The sequence below is a fragment of the Chanodichthys erythropterus genome, chromosome 12 (genome assembly GCF_024489055.1).
Source record: "Chanodichthys erythropterus isolate Z2021 chromosome 12, ASM2448905v1, whole genome shotgun sequence".
Taxonomy (NCBI): domain Eukaryota; kingdom Metazoa; phylum Chordata; class Actinopteri; order Cypriniformes; family Xenocyprididae; genus Chanodichthys; species Chanodichthys erythropterus.
This window is the reverse complement of record NC_090232.1, coordinates 45,397,855-45,425,056: the sequence shown is the minus strand read 5'-3', so window position 1 is coordinate 45,425,056 and position 27,202 is coordinate 45,397,855. Positions and strand designations below refer to the sequence as shown.

At 37.8% G+C, this 27,202-nt stretch overlaps 3 protein-coding genes across 6 annotated transcripts; 1 reads left to right on the top strand and 2 right to left on the bottom strand.

Annotated features, from left to right (window-relative positions):
* Positions 1-473: 473 nt before the first annotated feature.
* On the top strand, positions 474-4,467 carry sertad2a (SERTA domain containing 2a). The gene is made up of 2 exons (XM_067404989.1): positions 474-695; positions 3,330-4,467. The coding sequence occupies exon 2, from the start codon at positions 3,341-3,343 to the stop codon at positions 4,151-4,153; it is 813 nt and encodes a 270-aa protein (XP_067261090.1). The 5' UTR covers positions 474-695; positions 3,330-3,340; the 3' UTR covers positions 4,154-4,467.
* An 888-nt stretch (positions 4,468-5,355) lies between these two features.
* Positions 5,356-19,726, bottom strand: aftpha (aftiphilin a). Of its 4 annotated transcripts, none has more exons than XM_067404479.1 (10): positions 19,564-19,726; positions 14,034-15,596; positions 12,833-12,993; positions 12,599-12,725; positions 11,936-11,992; positions 11,692-11,814; positions 10,091-10,151; positions 9,694-9,777; positions 9,416-9,539; positions 5,356-6,860 (listed from the first exon to the last, which is right to left on the bottom strand). In XM_067404479.1, the coding sequence occupies exons 2-10, from the start codon at positions 15,558-15,560 to the stop codon at positions 6,713-6,715; spliced, it is 2,412 nt and encodes an 803-aa protein (XP_067260580.1). In that variant the 5' UTR covers positions 15,561-15,596; positions 19,564-19,726; the 3' UTR covers positions 5,356-6,712. The 4 variants fall into 4 exon arrangements, with proteins under 4 accessions (XP_067260580.1, XP_067260581.1, XP_067260582.1 ...); XM_067404480.1 differs by having other exon boundaries at positions 5,356-6,857; XM_067404481.1 differs by lacking the exon at positions 9,694-9,777.
* Positions 19,727-21,646: 1,920 nt separating this feature from the next.
* On the bottom strand, positions 21,647-26,263 carry lgalsla (lectin, galactoside-binding-like a). Its single transcript, XM_067402982.1, has 5 exons — positions 26,027-26,263; positions 25,234-25,308; positions 25,071-25,159; positions 24,651-24,813; positions 21,647-24,463 (listed from the first exon to the last, which is right to left on the bottom strand). Exons 1-5 carry the CDS (start codon positions 26,057-26,059, stop codon positions 24,320-24,322), a joined length of 504 nt encoding a protein of 167 aa, XP_067259083.1. The 5' UTR covers positions 26,060-26,263; the 3' UTR covers positions 21,647-24,319.
* Positions 26,264-27,202: the final 939 nt, after the last annotated feature.

Genomic DNA, 27,202 nt, shown 5'->3' with positions numbered 1-27,202 from the left:
AGTCATTGCGTCACTGCAGCTGCCCTTAGAAGCTCCGGTTGCCATAGAAACCTAACTCACGCTTATGCGCACATTGGCTCGTCTGCACATGCGCATTGGCTCGTCTTGCCATAAAAATAAGCTTTTTTAACCCTATTTGAAACAACATTTACGAGACATTTCATGTCAGATTTTGTTGCTGATTTGAAATATTATTTAATTTTGAGTTCAACCGAGCAGTTTTTGAGATTTCAGGATTCCCCCATTCAAATGGACGCCGAAATACCTGCCTGGAGGAGTTATTGCAAATACGGTCGCCGAGTGAACAGACTTTCCTTGAAAGGGACTTTGGTTTATAGCTGTTTGTTCCAGCTATTACCATATTTAACGGTTTGTATTGCATACGAGCAGCAAAAACGTTTCTCGAATCGGGTGTACCGAATCATTCAAACGAATCGATTCAAATGATTCGTTCATCAGTCGACATCTGCGAGCCTTACGTCACTCCTGAAGACTCCGCTTGCGGGTTTCTTGAAGGCGGAATAGATTCGTCCGTCCGATGACTGGAACGAGTGACTTCACGAGCTTTACGTGAGCGCGCGCTGCAAACGCTTTAATTTACACACCGAATAGAGTCGCGCGAGTCGAACGGGACCAGAGTGACACGATATACGAGTCCGATGAGTAGCTTGAAGTCCTCGTTTGACCTGCATGCGGTAAGTTTATGATGTACTTTTTACTCTTACAAACCAGTTCATTGTAACTGTTACTCGTGATTCATTATGAAGCGTTAGAAAACATATTTAATCGTTATGGTTATTTTTATTAAAAATACAAAGAACACGAAGGGTAAAAATTGGATATAAAGGTGAAAACTTGTTATGTATGACTGTGCGGTGGTTTTATTTACATACTATTGTAATGTATTGAATGTCTCAAATGTTTTGGATTGACTTGAAAGTAAAACACGAGGGTTTTAAAGCTCATAAATGAGTAGTAAACGGACACGAAACTCGAGCCATTGTGCAGTATGTACTGCAGCTGGTCATGGTCTTAATGCTATTAATCACGTTTCAGATAGGCCTATTGTATTCTCGTTACTTGTTGGTTTACTTGAAAAAGTATTAGACAGCCCTGAAGCTTTCATTTTACTGTAAGCCAGCTGAGGTTTCACTTTGAGCTGATATAATGTGGGCGTGCAGCTCTAAATGTCACGGGTTCACTTCACTGCGTTCAGCACTAGAAGAACTAAAGTTTGCGTTAACAGTCCTTCGCGAGCGGTTGCTCCACAAGCAGCAAACTAATTAAAAGATTTGCCATGAAATAATGTATTCGTGTGAATATCCACTCAGTGATGCCAAAACAGAGCTTTTAGATTCACGTTTGGTTCGTTTCTGCATGTCTGTTCAGTGTCGTCAACTGCAAACTTCATATATATATATATATATATATATATATATATATATATATATATATATATATATATATATATATATGTGCACACTATGACATAACTTCTGCAGAATTATCTCGTCACTCAGCAAAGAACGAAAGAGATTCGAACGTAAAAGTCTGAATTTAGAGTTGTAGAATTACAGAATTTACTAAAGGTTCTAGAATCCAGTGAGCTTTTGTGTCAGTGTGACTCAGGCTCTGGCTGTTGTTCACATGAACTACACATGATTGTTTGTCATTTTTAGTTTGATGTTACACACGATTAGCCATAACAACCAACCAATCAGCTGATGGGAGGAAGTGATGCAACTTAAAGCAAGCGTTGTGATTTACAGTAATCACAGAGTTTGAAGAGAAAAGTCATATGTGTAGTCAGAAATGTTTGATGGATGCTGAGTAAGTGGAAAGTACTGTGTATTTGGCTATTCTATAAAGAGCAATATTATTTTCTTCTTTGTTTTATCTAAAAATCAGGAACTATAGCTCTGTTTTTTGACCAAATGTTCATTTGAGCAAAATCTTAATATTAATATATGTAATACTGTCTTTTAACCAATAAAGTTCATTTGTTAACTTCATTTATTAATAAAATGTTTAAAATGTTTCAAATTATTAAAAAATATTGTTTAATATATATAATTTTATTAGTCAATTTTATTCATTAAATTTAATAATTAAGATATATTAATATATTTTAACATTTTTGTATTTTTTGTTATTTTTAATTAAATACTGTTTGTTACTATGGAAAACATTTCAATAAAAATAAAATATACATTTTGAAATAATATTTTTACTGTTTTAATACATTCAATTGTATTGATTAAATTTAATAATCAAGTTATTAATATTAAAATATTTAATAACTTTAACAATAAATCTGATAATTTTATTACATTTATTTTGTTTTTAAAATAAAAAAAAAAACATTTTAAATATATACTGTAGAAAACTGAAACAATTGGCAATTTGTTACTTTCAGTTGTTCATTAAAATTTATCATTAAAATATTTACACATTACTTTAAAGGCTTAGTTCACCCAGAAATGAAAATAATGTCATTTATTACTCATCATCATGTCGTTCCACACCCGTAAGACCTTCTTCAGAACTTCTTCAGAACACAAATTAAGATATTCAGCGAGGCCTGCATAGCCAACAGTAGTACTTCATCTCTCAAGATCCATAAAGGTACTAAAAAACATATTTAAATCAGTTCATGTGAGTACAGTGGTTAAATATTAATATTATAAAGTAACAAAAAAATTTTATGCGGCAAAAAAACTCAAAACAACTTTTTCATAATATCTAGTGATGGCAGATTTAAAAGCACTGCTTTAGAGCGTTATGAATCTTTTGAGTCGAATCAGTGATTCGAATTGCGTATCAAACCGCCAAACTGCTGAAATCATGTGACTTTGGCAATCCGAACCACTGATTTGATTCGTAAAGCTCCAAAGCTTCATGAAGCAGTGTTTTGAAATCAGCCATCACTAGATATTGTTAAAAAGTTTAGTTTTTTTGGCGCACAAAAAATATTCTTATTGCTTTATATTATTAAGGTAGAATCAATGTATTCACATGAACCGATTTAAAGATGTTTTTAGTACATTAATGGATCTTGAGAGAGGAAATGTCATTGCTGGCTACGCAGGCCTCACTGAGCCATCAGATTTCATCAAAAATATCTTAATTTGTGTTTTGAAGATGAACGAAAGTCTTACGGGTGTGAAACGTCAATTTTCATTTTTGGGTGAACTAACCCTTTAAGTAAAATACTATAGATTTGAAATAAAAACAAATTAATAAATACAAATATTTTAAGTATAATCATAAATTATAAATATATATTGATTAAAATATGAATGCTTCATTACTGCGTCTTTCTCTCTTAGATACACGCTACATGTTGGGTAAAGGCCTGAAGCGGAAGTTGGAGCAGGAGGAAGAGAATGGCGTCATGAAGATGGCCTCCCCTCAGGAAGTGTCGCCAACCTGCTACTGGCTCCAGCGGCAGACCGTGCTCAACCTCTCCCTGCTGAAGCTGCACAGCCACCCAGGACACACGGACCCGGGCCTGGCCCGCAGGGTGCTCATCACGAACACACTCAGACACATCCAGGACGAGCTGAGAGGGGAGGAGGGGGTCCTTCTGCCCCCATCTGTTCCCAGACAGCAGCCCCCTTCATCCCCCGTTATAAAGGACAGCTTCAGCGCAGCCCTGGCCGAAATTGAATCTCTGTGTCCGACAGTGGGAATAACAGCTTTGTTTTCTACAGAGGCGGCTCGCTCACTCACATCAGACCAGAACATGCCAGATATCACTAGCAGCACTAACTTGATTCATTCAGGTGAATCGAGAAATACAGATCCTGATCTTTCTGAAATGCACAGCAGTGTGGACCCACCTATCGCTCTCTCTGACTCCGCCCAGTCAGCATTAAGCCACACCCCCTCATTTCTCGCTGATTTCTCATTGGACGATTTCCTGTTCACGGAAATAGACAACATCCTGTTTGACAACACCCCCTGCAGTTCATCCCTGAGTGGGACCTCAGGCACGTCGAGAGTCATTTCCATGGTAACGGACGACTTTGTTAAGACACTCACTGGTTACGGAAACGGTGGGGCGAGCCAATCAGCTCTTCCGTCTAATCAGACTTTCAAACTTGATCTGAACGAACTGGATCACATTATGGAGGTTTTGGTTGGGTCATAATTTGACGTGCAAATTATACTTTTTGTATTTGTATCAGGAAGTCAATTTTTCTGTATTATGGTATGTACTGCAAAAAGGTTACTATGGCAATGTATATGCATATGTTCATATATTTATTTTGATACTGTAGCAGAGGGTGCTCAACGTGATGTAATATATTGCAGCCATTTTGTAATTTCATTATAATGTTATAAAGTGATATTTTAATACTCTTTTTTCTTGTGGAAATTTAATACGAATTACATTATTTTAGTATTTAAAATGTTAAAATAAAAGAAATTTCAAAATAAAATGTCTTTCAGTTTGTCCTTTCAAAATAAACTAGTGCTATCAAAATTTGCACGTCAATGCATGCGATTAATTTTTTAAGTTTAGCGCAATATCCTTTTTTTTCTGTCAAAATTTGGCTAGCGTTACATTATACGATCGCTCTTATTCACACAAATGCTTTTAAACCATTCTAGCGTCACAAGTCAAACAAGAACGCGCTGTCATGTGACACATGACTCGCATGCACAGAAAGACGCTCGCCATTATAGAGTTCTTTTTCGCGCTCGAACAAACAATAACACAGAATTATGACAAAATGCCTGTTTTGTCGAGTATCCTCATAAGAGCAGTCTTAAATGAGTTAAATACTGTCTAAAATGAACTTGTGAGAAAATGAGATGAGCGTCATATTCGGCAACAGCAGCTCTTAAAGTGACAGCAGCCTAATACACCAGTAATATCTGTCATTAATGATAAGAACAAAGGTAAGAGAAAATTGTTGCTTTAATAAGGATTAATCTATACTGTAGACTGTAAAGTGTTTGAACTTTATTGAATTTCTGTATATTTCCTACTTGTTAGACAGGCCACAGGTAAATATGATATTATAACGGGTTTATGTGAAGATTGTTTGAAGTTCACCTAAATTAATGCCTAATAAATGTTGAAATTGATAGATTTTAGTTGTACTGTAATGTTGGATGTCTATAATTAATGTTTTAAAAAGTCAATTTCGTATATGAATGTTTCTACATTAATATAGAGAGTAACTGTGAAATTATTACAATATAAAAATACTCCAATGTGTTTAATCGGGATTAATTACAGAAAAAATTTGATTAGTTCGTTTTTTAAATCGATTGACAGCACTAAAATAAACCAGTAAAATAGAGACATGTGACAAGATTTCACACCGAAACAGCATTTTCTCTTAAATTATTTTAATTTCTTGTGTACACTTAAAGAAAATTTACACACTAGTTTGTTTTTTTTCAAAGAACCCAGGCATGCGCGATTGACCTCGGTACAGGCTCTTTAGAGATATCATTCATCTGTATGAGTTTTCCATAGGAATTTTCCCATAACAATTTTTACATGTTCCATAGTTTGACTGTACACAGTCCGAAGCCACAGTTAACTATGTAAGCAGTTCTTCCGTATATCTTTACAATGTGCAAAATCCTCCAGGAGACAGAATATACAATGACACACACAAAAAAAAAAGAACTGGGAGAAAAAAGCCAAAAGATGGGAAACTCTTTACAGATGTTTCTGGTGAACATTTCCCATGATGCACTCCTGGTGTACAGGACCGCTGTGATGGCAGATGTCCTCCTAAAAGAGTCGCTTAGGATTTGGCAGATTAAATAAAACACAGATACAGCATGACCAAAAACACAATGATAACAGGGAAATGAGCAAAACGTTACAGCAGATATTGGTCCCTTATTCTCAATACAGCTATATATATATATTCAAGTTAATCATTCATTCAACGATTCCTTCACTACATTACAGTCCAAAGCCAGTGGTTTCAACTTACATTAAAAAATAAACAACAAAATAAGAACTGAAAAATACGAGCAGCAAAATATTGAAGAAAAGCTGTCGTTTCTATAGTTGTTGAAAGACTCGTCTACAGTCTGGAAAGCAAGTTAATTGTTAAACTAGTCTTCTGTGTTCACTAATGCATGTGTGAAATCAAAAAACTAAAACCTACAAGTAATACCAATATTGATTGTAATGGAATAGCCAAAACGTTTAAAATCTAAGGCCTTTGTAACACAAAATCGAAAGAAAATTTTGCAGGCGGTTTGATTTCAAGTCGATATAACTATGCATTAATATATCCAAATATAAATCAGATCATTCACATCAACATTTGTGCCAATGAAGGACTTTTAAGCCAGTGTTTCATAAAAACAAACAACCGAAAACAAATAGTGCCTCTTTCTCTTTCTCTCTCTCTCATACACACTAACTTATCTGTAAAGGATACTCAAAAGGAAACTCTCATCCCTGATTATATACAGATTGGCTCTAATATAAACACAAACTCTTTTCCTAATAAAATGATCTAGTCTTTTCTTCTCTAAAGCGATCGATCGTTAGCCGATTATCTCTCTTACATAGGATGATGTATTTGAACTTAAAAACGCTCAAGTAAATAACAAAAAAAAAAGAACTAGAAAACCAAAAGGATGAAATTAAAATCATATAACTGTCAGTATCGTGAAGACTGGAGAGCGATACACAGAGAAAGAGAGGTGAAAGGAAGAGAAGAACACATCAGTCGGGCGTGGAGGAGGGCAGGAGAGGAGTCAGCGTGGAGGGAAACATGAGGACTTTAGCCTGCATGAACGACAGATCCGGCAGGCCTGCGATCACTCGCCGAGCCTCTTCGCTCAGATTCTCCTCCTTCTGCACAGGCTTTCTGCTGAGAGAGATCAGACCGATGAGAGAAACGTCACAGAAAGAGATCAGATATCATTAGAAAGACCAGACAGATCAGAGTGAACTGACAGAAAAGAAAAATATAGAAAGATCAGACAGATCAGAGAGATCTGATAGACAAAGAGATCAGACAGATAAAATATCATGAAAGAGATCAGACAGAAAGAGATCAGACAGAGAGAGATCAGACAGATCAGATAGATCATATAGACAGAAAGATCAGACAGATCAGAGAGATCTGATAGACAAAGAGATCATACAGAAAGAGATCAGACAGATAAAATATCATGAAAGAGATCAGACAGAGAGAGATCAGATAGACAGAAAGATCAGAGAGAGATCAGACAGACAGAAAGAAATTAGATAGACAGAGAGGTCAGACATACAGAAAGATCAGAGAGATCAGATAGAGAGATCAGACAGAATGAGGTTAGACATCATAGAGAGATCAGACAGATAAAAATATGAAAGAGATCAGATTGATAAGAAAAATATAGAAAGAGATCAGACATCAGAAAGAGTTTAGACATAAGAAAAATATAGAAAGATCAGACAGGAAGAGATCATACAGATACAAAGAGATCAGACTGATTGAAGAGACATCACAAAGAGATCAGGGAGAAATCAGAAGAGCGATCTGACAGATCAGAGAGATCTGATAGACAAAGAGATCAGACAGAAAGAGATCATACAGATAAAAATATCATAAAAGAGATCAGACAGAAAGAGATCAGAGAGATCAGACAGACAGAAAGATCAGACAGATCAGAGAGAGATCAGACAGATCAGAGAGAGATCAGACAGAAAGAGATCAGACAGACAGAAAGAGATCAGAAAGATCAGATAGACAGATCAGACAGACAGAAAGAGATCAGACATACAGAAAGAGATCAGACAGACAAAGAGATCAGACAGAAAGAGATCAGATCAGAAAGATCAGACAGATCAGAGAGATCAGATAGACAGAAAGATCAGACAGATCAGAGATCAGACAGATGAGAGATCAGACAGAAAGAGATCAGATAGAGAGATCAGACAGAACGAGATTAGACAGATCAGAGAGAGATCAGACAGAAAAGAGATCAGACAGATAAAAATATGAAAGAGATCAGATTGATAAGAAAAATATAGAAAGAGATCAGAAATCATAGAAAGAGATCAGACATCAGAAAGAGTTTAGACATAAGAAAAATATAGAAAGATCAGACAGGAAGAGATCATACAGATACAAAGAGATCAGACTGATTGAAGAGACATCACAAAGAGATCAGGGAGAAATCAGAAGAGCGATCTGACAGATCAGAGAGATCTGATAGACAAAGAGATCAGACAGAAAGAGATCATACAGATAAAAATATCATAAAAGAGATCAGACAGAAAGAGATCAGAGAGATCAGACAGACAGAAAGATCAGACAGATCAGAGAGAGATCAGACAGATCAGAGAGAGATCAGACAGAAAGAGATCAGACAGACAGAAAGAGATCAGAAAGATCAGATAGACAGATCAGACAGACAGAAAGAGATCAGACATACAGAAAGAGATCAGACAGACAAAGAGATCAGACAGAAAGAGATCAGATCAGAAAGATCAGACAGATCAGAGAGATCAGATAGACAGAAAGATCAGACAGATCAGAGATCAGACAGATGAGAGATCAGACAGAAAGAGATCAGATAGAGAGATCAGACAGAACGAGATTAGACAGATCAGAGAGAGATCAGACAGAAAAGAGATCCGACAGATAAAAATATGAAAGAGATCAGATTGATAAAAATATAGAAATAGATCAGAAATCTTAGAAAGAGATCAGACATCAGAAAGAGTTTAGACATAAGAAAAATATAGAAAGATCAGACAGGAAGAGATCAGACAGATACAAAGAGATCAGACTGATTGAAAAGACAACACAAAGAGATCAGGGAGAAATCAGAAAGATCAAAGAGAGAGATCAGATATATCAGGGAGGGAGATCAGACATATCAGAGAAATCAGATCAGAGAAAGAACGAGATCAGAGAGATCAGATAGATGCAGACAACTGATTGAAGAAAGCGAGATCAGAGATCACAAACAGACCAGAAGCCAACCAGACAGATCAGAAAAAAAGTCGAGACAAATCAGAGAAAGACCTCAGAGAGATCAGGCAGATAAGACTGATCAGAACAGACATAAAACATTAGAACAGCTTTTCTACATTTTTTTAAAAAAATCATTTTTATTACATTTGTGACACAAAATCCTAAATTAGTAGGTACCACAATTTATATCATCCCTTTCTTGACTTAATATTTGATCAGACTTACAAAATTAAAAAATTGCCACACAAAGTAAGATTAAAAATGCAAAATAACCATACTTCTAAGGATAAAAACTGGACAGTAAATAAAAACCTACTGCTGCACATAAAAAAACAGTATGTGCAGCACATACAAGTATGCAATATAACAATAAAAGTTTCAAACAGCTGCAATTGTTTCAATTTTGTGTAAAAATGAGTCCATGCCAACAGTAGAGTGAATGAGTGAGGCTCACTGACCTGGTGGAGGTGCTGGTCTTCTCGACGGTCGACATGAGGCGAGCGAACGCATCCACGACCCTACTGCTGCTCCCGCTGACGTCCAGCTTCGCTTGGGTCAACTCATACAGCTCCGGATCCACTCCTGCACACCATCACAAGCATATCAGCACACTTTTGTGATACATTACCATTTGTACGCATGTGAAAACGATCGTTTGAATAGACGGTTAAAGATATAGATGCAAATAGAGCAGAAATCAAGAACACACAGACAGCACTGGTGTTAAACAGCAAACCTGGTATGGAGGTGGCTGTGCCGGAGGGTGACTCGTCCACGGGGCCGAAAAAATCGAGGTTGAGCAGAGACGAGCCTCCACTCGCTTTAGAGAGAACGAGGGATGGTGAAAGAGAGGAGAAGGGTTACGGACAGAGAGAGAGAAAACAGGAAAGCAGAAGTTGGCATATGCTCAGATCTGGATTAGTGATGAAAACTACATGACCAGTTTAGTGCTCTTTTCTGTTAGCGATTCATGAAGAGTACATGAACATCCAGCACAAACATGGAGACGGTTACTGTACATCTGTTAATCAACAGGTTAGTTTCACATTGCCAGACATTCAAGAACAAGAAAAGCTTAGTTTTTTCCATTCTTCTCTGTGATGTTAGTGAGAGAAACAACAGATCGTTGTTACCGTCCAGAGGGTTTGTAAGGCCACTGCTGCTCCAGTCAAACTGAACGGGAGGAAGAGACTCCTGACGGAAAAAAAGACAACATATCACATTTTACAAAAGTAAAATAAAAATAAAAACTTGATGTATAACATCTGTTCTAAAGTTATCTGATTTCTTTTTAAATGTGCAGCGCGTGGTTTATTATCTAATTTAGTGATTAACATATTACCCTTAGAAATATGTTTTTTTGCATTTTTATAATATGAAAATAATAATATGAGTCAAGAAAGGGATGCTATAAATTGTGGTAGCTACTGATTTAGGATGTTTTGTCACAAAAACAATGCAAAAATAATAAAACTTTATAATATAGTTTACATTTTTGTGAGATTTGATATATAGTATATATCATCCCGCACAAGTGTACTTTATGTATGCGAATAAAGTTATATATCCACCTTAATATAAAGAGCTAGGAGATAAAATGTACTTTTATATCATTACTTTTTGCAATGATATACACAATCGCATAAGTTGAGATTTGCTATAAAGTATATAATTGCGTTACGCAAGTGTACTGTATGTATGCAGTTAAAATTGTACATACTTGTATATCCAACTATATATAAAGAGCTGAACAATAGTTACATTTTGCAATGATAAACAATCATGCAATTGAGATTTTCAATACAGTATATATTTTGCTTTATCTGAGTATACATAGAGTATGCAGATAAAGTTGGATAATCTATATATACAATATAAGTAGAAAAGGGTAATCCGCACACCAAACAAATGCAAAGTTCAAGGTCCTTCGCGCAAGATTTTTACTGAAGATTTACATAAATGGAACAAATTAAAAGTACACTAAAGAAATGTGAGAGTGCACAAAAAAACTTTTTATATATTTATATATCCAACTTTACATATAGAGCTGTGCGATATGCTGCAATATTACCATTTCCAAACAATTCTCTAATTAATCGCAGATTAATCGCACATCAAATTTACAGTACAGCGAGAGTGATTAGAGCAGACGGCTCTGTATGCTTTTGATGTCTTTCACCGATTGGTCTGTGCAGCACCACTTCAAGTCCAACATGCCTAATAATAGTTCACCCGATTCGTTCAAAACGCAGATTCAGAATTGAAATGCCGTAGTGTTGCTCAGAGATTTTGACTTCATATTTTCGTTGGCAAAATTGAGCAAAACAGACAATATTGTGTCTGAAATAACACATTATTAACTTCTTATTTACTGAACTGTTGTATAAAATCAATATCACATTTGCACTCGTGCTATTTGGGAGAGAAAAACAGCACTCGTGATTGAGTGCTTAACTATATCATATGATCTGTAAATATGAGACAAAAACTCAAACAGGTGCATGTTTTGCCCCATACCTTGAATTTTAGGGACTTTCTGACTACATCCTATTGGCTCAGCAGAGAGTTGTTGCCCTGCTTCATATTCGTCATCAACTGAATGAAATGTCAGATGATCTACATAGGTCTGGGGACTAATTTTAACACGCTATTTTCACCATAATTAATTGATCTAATTAACACGTTGAATCGACAGCCCTAGTTTCAACAGATGAAGGTTAGCGAAGGCGCTCACCTGGGCGGTGTCTGGTGGACAGGTGTTCAACTCTGTGGCGACTGAAGGAGATTGTGCTATTGAGGCGATCATTTCAGCGGCAGAGACAGGCTTCACCGGCTCTTTCGTGGGTTCCAGCATCCCCTGCAGGCCAACAGTTGTCAAAGATGATTGATTAAACACAAATGCACTCAAGAGGACGTTTAAAATAAACCAGGATCACACACACACACACACAGTTTGCACGCAGCTGGGCTCGACTCACCAGACTGGCAGCGTACATTGGCACAATTACAGGCTGCTTTCTTTGGCCCGTGAACAGCTGAAGAGAAAGAGACAAAAACAGAAGTCGAGAAAAGGGAAAGTTAAAGAGGCCATATTATGCCCTTTTAAAGGTCTTGATTTGGTTTTTGGGCTCTACTAGAATAGGTTCATGCTTGAATGTTCAAAAAACACATTATTTTTCACATATTTGACATTGTTGCAGCTCCTCTTCCAGTCTGACAGTAACACTCAGTAACTGTTTAATTCCTGTCTCTATGAAGCCCCTCCTTCTGAAAAACATAATGTGCTCTGATTGGTCAGCTGGACCTGTGTGTTGTGATTGGTCAACCGCTTCGAGCGTGTTTGGGAAATGTCATGCCTCTTACCATAATTGCGAGTTTCAACACACTACTAACTAACTCAACCAGGCCCTGCCCCTTTATTTGCATATGCCTTGAGCGGAAATTATTAAAATGAGCAATACTGTGACGAGTTCGTTCCCTGAAGAAAACTCAAGACTACAATGGAGGCGTTTCAGGGAGTTCAGAAACACTTACTGATAGAGAATAACTCCCTTTGAAAACAGCAACATTACACAATAAATGTAATAAAAAAACATAATACGTCCTCTTCAAATCCCATGTTTTCCCACAATCCGACTCACTATATTTCTGGTGTCAATGCCAAGAGAGCAGAGCAGTGCTTTATTGGTGTGAGAGCCGCCCCACTGGTACCGGAGGCCGTAGGCATTGTTAACATCCTGCAGCTGCTGCCACACGTCCCGCAGTGCCCTACAAAACCCACAGGAGGAGACAGAGAGCATTTCATTGACAACAGAAAATAATGATGACTTCAATAAAGTCTGTGGCACCCAGCAAACAAACTCGTAGCTCCTTACCCGTTGGTTGTCCCTCTGTCACCGTCTTCTGGTTCTGATGTGTCTGAAGTGTGAGGTTTGAGGAAGGAGTTGAGCGAGGTCACGTCTACCTCCACCTGAGGAGCGAGAACCAGCTCGAAACTGGCCTGGAAAATCTTCTCCAAACGGCTGAACAGTGCAGTCTTAGCACAAAACACAGAGGAAAACAACAGCTTTAACAAAAACCTTTTGAAAAAGATCATAAAATATCATAAAGATAAAAAAATAAAATAAAAATAAACTGATTAAAAACACAGCTGTTCAAAAGTTTTTTTTTAAAGAAATTAATTTTTACACAGCAGGATGCATTAAATTGATCCAAAATGACAGTAAGGACATTCATAATGTTACAAAAATTTCAAATAAATGCTGTTCTTTTGAACCATCTGATCACATTTCCACACAAATATTAAACAGCACAACTGTTTTCAACATTGATAATAATCAGAAATGTTTCTTGAGCAGCAAATCGGCATATCAGAATGATTTCTGAAGGATCATGTGACACTGAAGACTGGAGTACTGATGCTGAAAATTCAGCTTTGATCACAGGAATAAATTACATTTTACAATATATATTTAAATAGAAAACACTTATTTTAAATTGTAATAATATTCCACAATATTACTGTTTTTACTGTATTTCTGCTCAAATAAACGCAGCCTTGGTGAACAGAAGAGACTTCTTTCAAAAAACATTAATAAATCTTACTGACCCCAAACTTTTGAACAGCAGTGTACTTTTATCATATTTCATTTATTACTAAAAACATTAATCTATGAAAATAGCACAGTGCAATGAAAAACTGAATATTTTACACAATATTTATGTGTGTTATGAAACTTTATGCTTAGTGTAAGAAAGATGGATTTATTTAATACCAAGACCATGGTGTGTTTTGGTGTTTTTAGCAAATGCTTCATTTTGACTTAAATTGCACAGTGAAATTAATGAAATAGAGAAGTCTGAAAAGGCTTTGTTTCTGCTTAATCACTCGTGCAGACAGAGTAAACCATCCAGCCCAGGTACATTCCTGAATCTGGTATCATTTCCTGAGCCAGTTTTCAATACCTTTTTCAATTCCAGTGTTTAATTTACAATAACATTGAGGAACAGAATGGTGCAAAGTGAAAAACAGTAAATATAAACCATCAAACTAGTGTTTTATGTAATCAGACCTACCGTTGTACAACTTTTGCGGTCCTCCGCACCAGAAGGGGGCGCCGTAACCTGTTGGCTTTCATGCCAGTCGTCTCTAGTCTTTTCAGTACATGATGGATCTTGTTCCTGCCCGAACGTTGCCCACGATTCCCCTTCGTTCTGGCTCTGATCGGGCTCAGAGAAAGCCTGCCATCCTCCGTTATCACCGGCATCGCCCACCTGCGCGGAGCTGAAATCCGCAAAACTGTCACTTTCAGGAAAGTCCGCAAACGTTGTTGCTTCCTCACCTGCCGAATCTATTTTACTAGGTTCTTTTGATGTGTCAAAATCACCAAATTCATCGTCTTCAACATCCACCGGTGGAATGGGGGCCGTTTCAGACTGAGCAACTTGTGTCGTGGCCCCCTGCTGGTCAAAATCAGCAAATCCAGTCGTGTTAAATGAGCTGGCGTCTCCGAAGTCGCCGAAATCCCCAAAATCCTCATCGTCGTCCTCGGCCAGTTGACTGTGATCGGCCGGAGTGGCCGTCTCCTCCTGAAGCGGAGGCGAGGGTACGGATCCCGTCGTGCTAAAGTCACCAAATTCTTCAAGCGCGTCTGTCGATAGCGGCCGACCGAAGGAGGTCTCTGTTTCTGTCTCAGTTTCTTCGGTCTCATTCTCTGAGCCTTTCTCATCTGATTGTTCAGCACTACATCGCTCCCCATTAGAATTGGGCGGCACCTCGTCATCAGCCTCACTCTGAGCGACGCCGTTTAGGGCTAGCGGTGGCGCTGTGCTAACCACTTCAGTAGTATCAGCTTCTGGATCCCTTTGATCTAAATCCGACCCTTCATGGAAACTCCAGTTCCCGTTGCTGAGACCTTCTGAGTTTTCCAAAGGGAATCCAAACCCTATGTTTCTAGAGTCCCTGCTGTTGTCCACTATACTAGCTCCTCGCACTTCAATGCTGTCGCTAATGTCATTCTGTGCCGGTTGATTTGAATGTTCCCAGTCTGTATTTGAAGGCTGGTTGTGTTCAGCATTTGAAAAAGCAGAGAAATCTGCAAAATCATCTGGACTGACATCAATTTCGTTGTTTTTGTGTGGCGTAGGTGGGCTTCCTCCTTGGTCTAACGTTGCAAATCCGTTCGTAAGCACTTCAATGGTGCCATTGCAGTCAATGGTGTCGCTGTCAGTCCGAGAGCCCGTTGCAAACTCCAGGGATGTGATGTGAGCTTGGTGCTCGGACAACTTTTTGAGTTCCTCTACGCTAACTGTTCTGCCATTGGGCGTGCCTGTCTGGCCAACGCCAGGTGCCACCCCATTAGACTTCGTAGACCCTGCGGGTTGAGGAGACAGTCCTACGATTCTTCCATTGCTCAAGAGCTCCGGCGGCGAAGTGGCGTTCAAAGCCTGAGACTGGTTGAACGAAGTGGGTGTGTCAAACTCCGAGAAGCTGGTGCTGTTCGGGACGCCGGTGAAGTCACTGAATTCATCGTCGTCATCCTCGACGCCGTCCTCCATCGGGGGTGGAGAGGAGGAGTACATGCGTATCACGTCAGGCTCCATGGGGCCCTGAGCAGAAACACGGCCAAGAGCTCACGCCTGCAGCAGATAAGCAAAGAAGTGTTCTCTAGATAAGCATCATGAATCACTGTGGCAAAACCTTTAAATACAAATCTAATCTTACAGATCAGTATTGTCCAATGAGAGACAGGCAAGATTATGACAACAAATTAAGCGTCAGCATTAGTTCAGGCAGGCCTCGTAGTCAAGCTTCGTTATCAGCTGATTCACAAATTCCAACCCCACCCATATCAGCTGATCCAACTTCTATGGACTCCATTGGCAACTATAAAATAAGGCGCATTACTTAAACGCAGCTCCCGTCTCTCTGCCTGCTTGGCTGCTTCCACTGAACGCTGCTTGCAACCCACCTCCTCCCCAGCTCCTCCTTAATCTTGTGTTTAACTTAATCAGTGTCATTCTGTTGTCATTGATTCATGCTCTGTTCTCAATAGGGGATTTTCTGCTGCTCTCCCAGTTAAAAAATGGGAGGTTGTCCCCAGAAGCTGCTGCTGTTCCCTGTCTTGGCTTTCATGGAGCTCATGAAAGGACGGTGAATTTAGAACAGAGCCATACCGCCAAATTGTACCTTTAGCAAAATACGCCAATAAAAAATTGACTAAATTTTGTCTCTTGTAATTTATGACTTAACTGGTCCTGACTGAACTAGCTCTTGATGTGATTGCTAGAGAAAGTTTTCCCAGCAGATAAAATGGAATGCATTAGAACTGCATGATTAATTGAAAGAGTTGTCAAAAGTACTGACTTCGATACCAAGTCAGTACTGATATTTTAAAAATGTCCCATTTTATACGCTGTTGAGGAGATTCGTAAACACCTCTGATTGGCCATTGTGTTCATGCACTCAATATGTCTGTGATTCGATACAATGATCAACGCATGGGAGCATTTGAAAGCACTCTGAAGTGTTTGAAAGCGTGAGCGGGAGCCTTTGAAAGCTGCTTTCAAACACTCCCGTGTGTATCTGTGTGAGCGCTCGGTGAAGATGTCCATTTACAACATGTTTTTGAAGCGTTGATCATTGTAGCCAATCACAGACACAGCTGTTGAGTGTGTGAACACAATGGCCAATCAGAGGTGTTTACGAATCTGCTCAACAGCGCTCAAAGCACCATATTTTTAAAATTTCAGTAATATTTTTTAAACACCAGTAATTAGGTACTTTTCGGTCCTTTTGACAACACTAGCCTAAATGAATTAAAACCAAAAATCGCAAGATGGCTTAGTGCGATTATTAAATTACAAAGGCTGTGATTTAATTAGATAAATATATGCACTGCATGTTTCAGAGTGAAGCGCAGCACTGTGTTCATTTACACGTGAGCAGCTCATGATCCAGTGTTTTAGTCTCAAATTGAGCTGCTAGTGTATAACACAGTGCTACGCTTCACTCTGAAGCATGTAGTGTGTGTGTTTAAGTAAATCATAGCTTTTGCAATTTAATAATCGATCTATTCATCTGCTCTGAGTTTGGGTCGCTTATAATGTGGATTTGGGAATGCAATATGTGACAAACACCTTCCCAAATATGTTGTCAACAAAAGAGAAGCTTTAAGAGCTCCTTGTGTTTTTACCACCAAAATAAAAGCTTGATTTTTCTTTACATTTTAAAATGAAGAAATTAAGACAGCAATAAATACAGTAGTGTTGCAAAATATAATTATATTTTTCTTAATTACCTTTTTTTTTTTTACAGTGAAATGTAATAGTTCTTATTTTGTTTAATATTTTTGTTTACTAATAATAATAATCATAATAAAAATGATAAGCATTATTTTTATTGTTGTTTTATAGTCATATTGATATATAACCACAATTTATCCCCCCCCAAAAAATGCATTTTAAATCATTTTTATGCATTATCAAATAATTTTCTTCCTAAATCATGCAGCCCTACAATCCATGAAACATGGTAAGTTGGACAGCTTTCAATATAATTAAAGTGTAAGGATGCCCACAGGATTAGTCCAAAATGGTAATTATATTTAATTTGAAATGGAAAGAGTCATTTGTAAATGATTTCTGACACACAAAGGAAGTCAGCGCCTTCTGCAGCGCTGCATGTTTTAAACGCAACACTGAGAACAGCAGGGAGTTGCTGCATTTTCAGTCACACACACTTCCTCCTTAACTAACATGAGCCTCGTTTTTTGACATCAGCGTTGTGCTACGCCTAATTACTGGTGTCTGAAAAGACAAGAAACACTTTTACTATTGCTCTAGTGATTTTAACAGTAAATATTATATTTTAGTGAGTATATCGTTGAGGAGACAACCATTAATAAATCATCTTAATCTTGATATGAATACGATTCGCAAATGATAACCATTGCAATCCCACTAAACAATCGCTCCTGGTTGGCACAGCTCACTAGGATAGAGCTCAAGGGCCTATTTACAGAGACAGGCTCTTGTTGTCCAACTCAAATCAAATCAACGAGAGTAAAACCAACAGATTGTCTTCAAATCAGACACTAATTAAGTGCTAATAGGAGAAGTGGTGACTTAAGTGGAGCAAGGGAACCAGATCAATCCAGAAAGTCATGAATAAACCAGTCACTGAATGCAATTATTTACAAAGTACAACAGATCTAAATAAAACAGGGCTTTAAAATGGTCTATTGTACTGGGGACTTCGTCAGAGTTTGTTTGCTCAAAGGCGGGTCAAACAATGACATTGTGTCACTTTAAAATACAGGAAGGTCTTTGCAAACCACAATTCACACCACATTAGTGACCCATATGGAGCTTAAAGAGTTTCTCTACTCTAGCACAAATGCAAATGAATGCACTATCAGGAAGCATAGACAGATTTCCAATTAAATTATTTACTGTTATGGTTTATATTATTGCAAATGCGAATTAAAAAATATGTCAATCTATGGGAGATTGAAGAACTTCATAGATTTGAACAAACTGACAGACACATTAACAGTAATATAACTGCTTTGTTGTCAAATTTTGTTGTATACTAGACAGAATTCAAGAAACTAAGACACATTTTGAGAGTAAAGTTATAAAACATGTAACACACTAGGATTTAATATACGCTTTATATACAGGAAGATAAAAATTTACGTTCACGCCCGTTTTGGTGACCCAAATATTAAGGAGTTTAACCACATATTTCTCTACTCTAGCACAAATACAAAAGTTTTACTATCAGAAGGTATCAACAGACTTCCTATTGATTTATTTACTGTTCTGGTTTATATTATTGTGAATCGAAAGAATAAAAATTCACATACAATGAAGGACATAATCATACATTTGATCAGATTGACAGAAATACTCTATTGAAGCCATTTAAAGGCCACTAAATCTATAAATGACTATAAATATTGAATATTTAATGTAGTACAATAACTCTTCTGATAACATTTTGTTGTATACTAAATGAAAATGACAGTTTTCAAGTACATAAGACACACACTTTAAGAGTACAGATATCAAATCACTAATACACTATAATTTAATACAAATTAGCCGACTTTAATTTCACAGCTGTCAAGAAACACCAGGCCTTCAGCACATAAACTGACACAACTTTCCATAATAACTAGGCTACACAAACCAGATGAGACGACTGTTTTAGCCTAAACTGTATTTATCCTAGATTAAATCCGGATTAAACTGCCATTTAGTCTTTTGGAGAGAATCGAAACGGTTTTGGGGATGTTTACATTACGGCTAGCAGTTAGCAGTTAGCCTGACCACAGCAGTGCAGTTACATCTGACAGCGTAAAATAAGCTGTTTTATGCTTTCAAAACAATCTGCGTCTTTATAAACAATGAGAAAAGTTGCCGTAAGAGTCGTGTTATTATTCTCTAGGCGATTTAGAAGCGCAAACTCAGTCAGTTAGCATGGAAACTCAATGTAGCATCAGAACCCATTGATTAACACGGGCGATGCTAGCAGGCTAGTACTAGCATTAGCCTCGGTGCTAACGGCTAGCTCTCGCGCAGCTGTCAGTCATCTTCTTACCTCAGGAGTCCGGAGTGATGTGTCCATCCTCACGAGCGCATCCCGCGCGCCGACGGCGAGCATCTGTAGCTCTCTCTCTCACACACACACACACAACAGGCTCGATGTCTCTCTCTCTGTCAGTCTGTATATGAGTGTGTGTGTGTGTGTGTATCCTGCTCTTTTCCCGAGGATTACCCAGCATGCATCATGGCTGTGGTGTGGCACTTCTGGACTCTCATGTTGATTGGCTGAAGGTGATTTGGGAGATTTCAGATTTTCGATTCCAAACCCAGCACTGAATGATGTCTAGGACCTTCATCCTAACATGTAAAAGTCAACAATAGCCTATATTTATGTTTAAAGACCCAATTTATGCTGTGACAAATTAATATTATAAATATATTATATTATAAAAAAAATATTTGAAAATAATATTTTCTATTAAGTTACTCACAATAGTACTGTAGTATGCATTATTAATTTATTTTAATCTGATTTTTACATTTCTTTCTTGTAATATTTATTTATTTAATTCATGTATTTTACTTTAATTTTACTCATTTTATTTTATACTACTTTTAACATTTATTTTTTATTATTTTTGTATAAAACTAAACCAATTTATACTGTTAAAAATTAATATATACAAATATATACAAAACATAATTTGACAAATAATTAGTTTCTATTCAGTTACATTAAGTTTCTTTCTATTTATTTATTTTAATCATTCGATCTGTATTAATTTTGTTATTTAATTTATTTATTTCGATCCATTTGACTTTTATTTAAATATTTATTTAATTATATTTTTTATTATTTTTGAATAAAACTGCACAAATTGCACTTTCACCTAACTAACCAATTAATATTATAAATATATTTAATTTCTATTTAATTATATTAATTTTTTGTTTATTTATTTTAATAAAGTTTTATTTATTTTATGTAGTTATTTAATTTATTTCAATCCATTTTACTTTTATTTAAATATTTATTTATTTATTTTTATACTTATTTTTATCATTTTTGAATAAAACAGCACAAATTGCACCTTCACCTAAATAACCAATTTATACTGTTAAAAATTAATATTATAAATATATGTAATTTCTATTCAATTACATTACATTTTTTAGATTTATTTTTTTAATAAAATGTTATATTATTCTATTCATTTAATCTTTTTTATTATTAATTTATTTTTAGAAATTCACTGTTTTGCCTAAAAACCAAGTTACTGTGAGACTGTGATAAAATAATATAATAAATATGTGCAAAACATAATTTGGAAAGAATTTAGTTTCAATTCAGTTACATTTATTTTTTTCTACTTACTTTAGTACTATATTATTTATTTGTTAATTTTATTTTACTCTAATCTAAATATTTATTTTAATCAAATGTTTTATATTTATTTTAAGGTACTTTTTATTATTTATTTTAATTTATTATTGTTATTATTATTACTTATTTTTTTATTTTACATGCTGCATGATTTTTTTTATAAAAATTCCAAGGACTCATATATTATAATATAATATAATATAATATAATATAATATAATATAATATAATATAATATAATATAATATAATATAATATAATAATATAATATAATATAACGCAATGCTCAGCAGAATAGATGTTGATCTCATACATGAAGCAGAAATGAATAGTTTGTTTATTATCAGTTGGTTTCAAGGGTGCTGCAAAGTTTTATCTGACTAGCCTAAATCAAGAGTATTACCATCTATTACTGTCACTGTGAACTGTACTCCCTCAGTATAGGTTTTTCTACAGGTATCGAATCATGACCAAATAAAATACCACGTTTCTATTTACTGAAAGATAAACAATAAAGAAACTCTCCTATAATAGACTCAGTCATCAGGAAGCAGAGCAGAGATAAGAACGCCAGCAGGAAACCTGAAGGCAAGAGTTTAATATGCAGGAAGATGACGAGCTTATATTACCATGAGCTGCATGAAACTATCCAGACTGGATGAGAAGTAACAGGAGTGTGATACTCCAGTCATATCAGTCATTTACATGTTTTAATCATCTTTCACTCAGGTTTTTTTCTGCAAGCTCCCGCTTTATTCAAATGATCTACAACTCTGTTCCGCAGACTCTGTATGGCCTTGCTACAAACATCACTCACAACACAATATCACTCATTAAAAGCCTTTTATTAATTATAAAGAAGAGGTTGATGTGACACCGTGTGCTCAGTGACAATAAACACACAACAGCCGTTCAAAAGCACTGGAATGCAATGATTTTCTCCCTGATTTTATTCTTCTGGTCTGAAGTAACGAAAGCACCTAAATGAACTTCACATCATCACGTCTCTTTAATTAAACACAAATCAGTGCTTCAATGGAATTACAACGGAATTATCACTATTACTGTAAGACATAAGCAACTCTCAAATCACATGTTTAGGTTATAAACACGTGTTCAGGAAATAAATAAATAAATCTCTTCCACCTGAGTGCAGGAGCTGGAGAGCAACACTGGTAGATTCAGGCAGTACGTTCATATGTAGCTATTCATTGACTAATGGTTCTCCGATGAAGTTTGTTAGTTGTGCATCAACATCTGGACTCTGTTTTAACACTACTGATGACAACATTCATCTCACATTTCTAAAGTGTGCTGATATAAGAATTATGGCAAGAGGAAATAGGAAACCAAACCTCTTTTTACTTTCTGAATGCAAACTCTTGGTCTTATTGTGCTTGACTTGTTGATATTTTTTAATATTCTGTGTTTATAATCTTTAATGTAAATGTTTGCTCTTCTCTACTGTCTCTACTGACGTCATTTAAAGGTGCAGTAAGTGATTTCTGAGAAACGCTGTTGAAAGTGGATCGGACTGAGCAGCACAACACACTGTAGCCAATCGGGGTGTCTGCTCATGATAGGGGAGGAGAGAGAGTGAGCCAATCAGCAGGAGGGGGTGTGTCCAATCATGATGGGGAGGAGAGTGAGCCAATCAGCAGTAGGGGGTGTGTCCAATCATGATGGGGAGGAGAGAGACTGAGCCAATCAACAGAATGGGGTGTGTCCAATCATGATGGGGAGGAGAGTGAGCCAATCAGCAGTAGGGGGTGTGTCCAATCATGATTGGGAGGAGAGAGACTGAGCCAATCAGCAGTAGTGGGTGTGTCCATTCATGATGGGGAGGAGAAAGAGTGAGCCAATCAGCAGTAGGGGGTGTGTCGACTTATGATAGGGGAGGAGAGAGTGTGAGCCAATCAGCAGTAGGGGGTGTGTCCAATCATGATTGGGAGGAGAGAGACTGAGCCAATCAGCAGTAGTGGGTGTGTCCATTCATGATGGGGAGGAGAGAGAGTGAACCAACCAGCAGTAGTGGGTGTGTCCATTCATGATGGGGAGGAGAGTGAGCCAATCAGCAGTAGGGGGCGTGTCCATTCATGATGGGGAGGAGAGAGAGTGAACCAATCAGCAGTAGTGGGTGTGTCCATTCATGATGGGGAGGAGAGAGAGTGAGCCAATCAGCAGTAGTGGGTGTGTCCATTCATAATGGGGAGGAGAAAGAGTGAGCCAATCAGCAGTAGTGGGTGTGTCCATTCATGATGGGGAGGAGAAAGAGTGAGCCAATCAGCAGTAGTGGGTGTGTCCATTCATGATGGGGGAGGAGAGAGAGCCAATCAGCAGTAGGGGGTGTGTCCATTCATGATGGAGAGGAGAGTGAGCCAATCAGCAGTAGGGAGTGTGTCCACACGATGTGGGAGGAGAGAGAGTGAGCCAATCAGCAGTAGTGGTTGTGTCGACTCATGATAGGGAGGAGAGTGAGCCAATCAGCAGTAGTGGGTGTGTCCATTCATGATGGGGAGGAGAGTGAGCCAATCAGCAGTAGTGGGTGTGTCCATTCATGATGGGGAGGAGAGTGAGCCAATCAGCAGTAGGGGGCGTGTCTACACACTCATGATGGGGAGGAGAGAGAGTGAGCCAGATGCCGAGGTTGCGTTGTTTCTGCTCCAGACGTAAGTGACACTGGTTTCACAAAAACAAGATACACTGTTGTTGTAATGTTAGCTATAGTAACAGGACAGTTTTGAGTGTTATTGTTTGTCTGGAGCTGCTGTGCTGCTGGCGACTAACAACCAAGTCTTGGCTGGTATATTCTCTTGTGTGCTAATGTTCATTTTTTGTACCTCCGTGTCGTTCGTTCGTCATCTTTGCAAAGCATTTTGTTTCGCTTTAGCTATGATAAAGAGACATTCACTCTTGCATTGCGTGTTCGTTCATCTTGGGGGCGGAGCAATGAAGGGAGGGGTGTGTTTGATTCGGTTGATTTCAAATATCAACAGTTTCTCAGAAATCGCTTACTGCACCTTTAACAGTGTTAACCAGCAGGCATATATTACAAGTTAGTTTAGTAACACTTTACAATAAGGTTCAATTTAACATTAAGTAACTACATTAGTTGACATAAACTAACAATGAAAAATACTTCAATTCATTTATTAATTATAATTGTATTATTGTAAAGTGTTACCAATTATGCCATTTAATTACCGAATGGCGTTTCATGTTGACTTCAACAAAAATGCTAGTGAGAATGGTGATGCTCATAAAAGTAAATGCCTCTTCACAGCTCAAAAAGAGGTTTCAAGTTCAATTCAACAGCTCTACAGATTCTATAGATGCTTCTGGAGTGTCCTTCAGTATCACAGACAGTTTTCAGTGCTCTAGATAGATGGGATGATAGGGAAGCTGCTTTTATATGGAAGCACCAGACTTCAGTTCAGCTTGGTGATGGTCAGACTGCCGCTGATCTGTATGGTGTCGATGGCTGTCAGCGGCGTCACGCGATGGTAGAAGTCAAAAAGCTGGTGGCCGTCCACGAGCACAAGGAAGCGCGCGTGTTCGCAATGGATCTCAACCTGAACAAACATCCCAGACAGAAAACAGGAGACTCAGAAATTAGTAATACATGACTTCAACATGACTTCAATTTCAAATCGCCTGTTCATGTTCCTGTTGTGATGCATAATATGTAGGCCTCTGCTTTTTTGTTAGGACCATGACTGTTTTGTGCAATAAACAGTTTCAGAGGATGGTGATACTGACCCTGAAAGGCTGTTCTGCGATGAAGGGGAAATATGGTATTGACCTCTCCTCCTCACCCCAGCTATCAGAAACACAGGCGTTTCGCAAAATCTCCCGGTCTTCGAATCGTACACACATATCCAGAGCCACGTCTTCACAGCCGCACGTCAGACTGATGTCGAAACTGTCCGAGAGAGAGCAAGAACATTCAATATTCAATATAGCAACCAAAACAACAGTATACAAGAGGTGACGCTCTCAAGAAAATGTAAATGACATTGTCTAGACGTTGTGATTTTATCAGGTTTTCTGTCCATCCTCATTCCTACATAAGCTGGAAGACAGACTTTGATCTCTTAAGTTATACAGATAAGATCAAACACACAACCACAGTGTCTTTCACGTGTACAAGGTGTGAATGTGTGTTTTGACATAAGCTACCTATCTGGATCTGCATCCACGACGCCCATGATCGTGAGTTTCTTCCCCGGTCGCAGTCCGCCCCGGATGCCGCCACAGAACGGCACGGCCTATCACGCACAAGACAGGGACATCAGACAAAAAACATGCAATACAAACAAAACAACGTCTGCAGAGTCATTACCAGTTTTTGTTGCTCATCTTTTTGCGGTGACGTACACTGAGGCTCCCCGAAAGAACTGCTCAGATTTCTGTTTCTCTGCAGAGGATAAATCACAACCAGGAAGTAAAGAGGCAGCCGTTTGTGCAAAAAACATGCAAATTACATTTATGGACACAGAACTGAACTGAACTTTGCTGGAAAAACTGATTCATGTATGAAACTTTACTTAAGGTAATGTTACAGAGAACATACAAATCCACAAAATGCATAATGCTGTTTTCTTCTATACCATGAAAGTGAATGGGGACTGGATCTGTCAAGGAAAAAAAATCATAAAAATACCCCATATAAACTATAATCCAAGTATTTTGAATCTAAATCATTGTTAATTAAAAGTCACCAGCATATTTAAAGTTGGCATGCAACTATCAAGACATTCAACAATCAATGGCATTTGACATGTGTTTAAGCACCCAATTTGTTGACAATACTGTAGGGGTCGTTTGCATTACTTTTTTGTAATTTTTGGAGCTTCACAGCTCCAGTCCCCATTCACTTCCATTGTAAGAGAAGCATCAACATTTTGCTAAACAATGTTTTTGTTCCACAGAAGTAAGTTTAAACAGGTTTGGAAGGACACGAGAGTAAGTAAATGATGACAGAGTTTTGGTTATTATTATTATAAGTGTATTATACCTTTAAAACGTCAATACGTACGAATTCTCTAGTCTAGTGCACACTTGTTTCCGTGTGTGACGCAGGACACACAGCTTTCAGTCCTCAGAAAACCCACATCACTAATGAAAATACTCACAAGTTCCTGTCGGACTGCGCTCAACTCCGCCATCTTCCACGCAGATCCACCACGGGAAGCCCAAGCTCTCGGGTTGGGTTGGGTTCGGTACAGAAAGCAGGGCACGGATGGGATTCGGGTCGGTTCGCATGCGTTTCCAGTGGAGGAACGCAGAGAAACGCGTCCGTCCAATCAGCGCACGACCAGCAGGTTTTGCGTTGTGACGTAGGCAGGGCGTTAATCCGATCGCTTGTCTTGTTGTAATCAGCTCTAATGACTTCAGTCTTCGTTTATCCCCCTCGGGACTCAGAAGAAAAATGTTTTTTGGGATTTATTTTTCACCCCATTGGAGCACATGACTTAAAATATCAAGTCAAAAATAATATTTGATTGTATATTCTTGCAAAATCATGCTCTGCTTTGAAATCTCAATGAAAAATTCCTTGTTAATTTACAAAGAAAACAAATTCAAACTTAAGGTATGTTAAAGGTGCAATGTGTAAATTTTGACAGAAATGCAATATAATATAACTATGTTTTCAGTGATGTATAAAAACCTTACAGAACGGTTATGTTTTTATCACCTTAGAATGAGCCATTTCTGTCTACATACACCGCAGGTCCCCTTACATGTTAAGTCGCCATTTTGCGCCGGTATGTACAGTAGCCCTAAAGGGACAAACTGCTCTACAGAGCACATTTGCTTGACTGGCTACTCTCTGCTGTCTCAGATGATTACATCTTTGTCCTGTGTTGGCCGCCGTAGCTTCTCTATATTGCAATTAGCAACCTCATCGCTAGATGGCGCTAAAATTTACACAATACACCTTTAATCAGTGTTGCCAAATCCATGGTTTTCCTGCAGAATTGGGCTACTTTAACACTGTTGCCGCGGGTTGTTTTTCACCAGGGGTACCCTGCCAAAAATGCGTATTTTACCCCTCAGAATGCAATTTTTATGGGGATCCCCGCTGAAACGTGATTGGGCTAGTTATGAGTAGCAATTGACCTGTTGCCATGAGTTTGATTGACAGGCGATCTAACCAATCATAACGCCAAATCCGCCATTTGAGAACATGATGTGTGGCGTGAGAGCGGCATGGTTTGTCGGACGTAGCAACACTAACTAAAGGAGGCGGGTCTTTGCGAATTGTCAATTGGGCGGGTTTTGTTGTGAAAACCTGGCAACCCTGCCTT

Excerpts from the sequence above, each read along its gene's own strand:
- sertad2a (XM_067404989.1), top strand. The coding sequence starts at position 3,341 with ATGTTGGGTAAAGGCCTGAAGCGGAAGTTGGAGCAGGAGGAAGAGAAT.
- aftpha (XM_067404479.1), bottom strand. The coding sequence starts at position 15,560 with ATGGAGCCTGACGTGATACGCATGTACTCCTCCTCTCCACCCCCGATG. Across the intron at positions 12,994-14,033 it reads ACCGCAAAAGTTGTACAACG|ACTGCACTGTTCAGCCGTTT; the intron begins GTAGGTCTGATT and ends TTTTGTGCTAAG. Across the intron at positions 9,778-10,090 it reads CCTTACAAACCCTCTGGACG|CGAGTGGAGGCTCGTCTCTG; the intron begins GTAACAACGATC and ends TTCTCTCTAAAG.
- lgalsla (XM_067402982.1), bottom strand. The coding sequence starts at position 26,059 with ATGGCGGAGTTGAGCGCAGTCCGACAGGAACTT. Across the intron at positions 25,309-26,026 it reads GCGCAGTCCGACAGGAACTT|AGAAACAGAAATCTGAGCAG; the intron begins GTGAGTATTTTC and ends TATCCTCTGCAG. Across the intron at positions 24,464-24,650 it reads TCGCAGAACAGCCTTTCAGG|GTTGAGATCCATTGCGAACA; the intron begins GTCAGTATCACC and ends ATGTTTGTTCAG.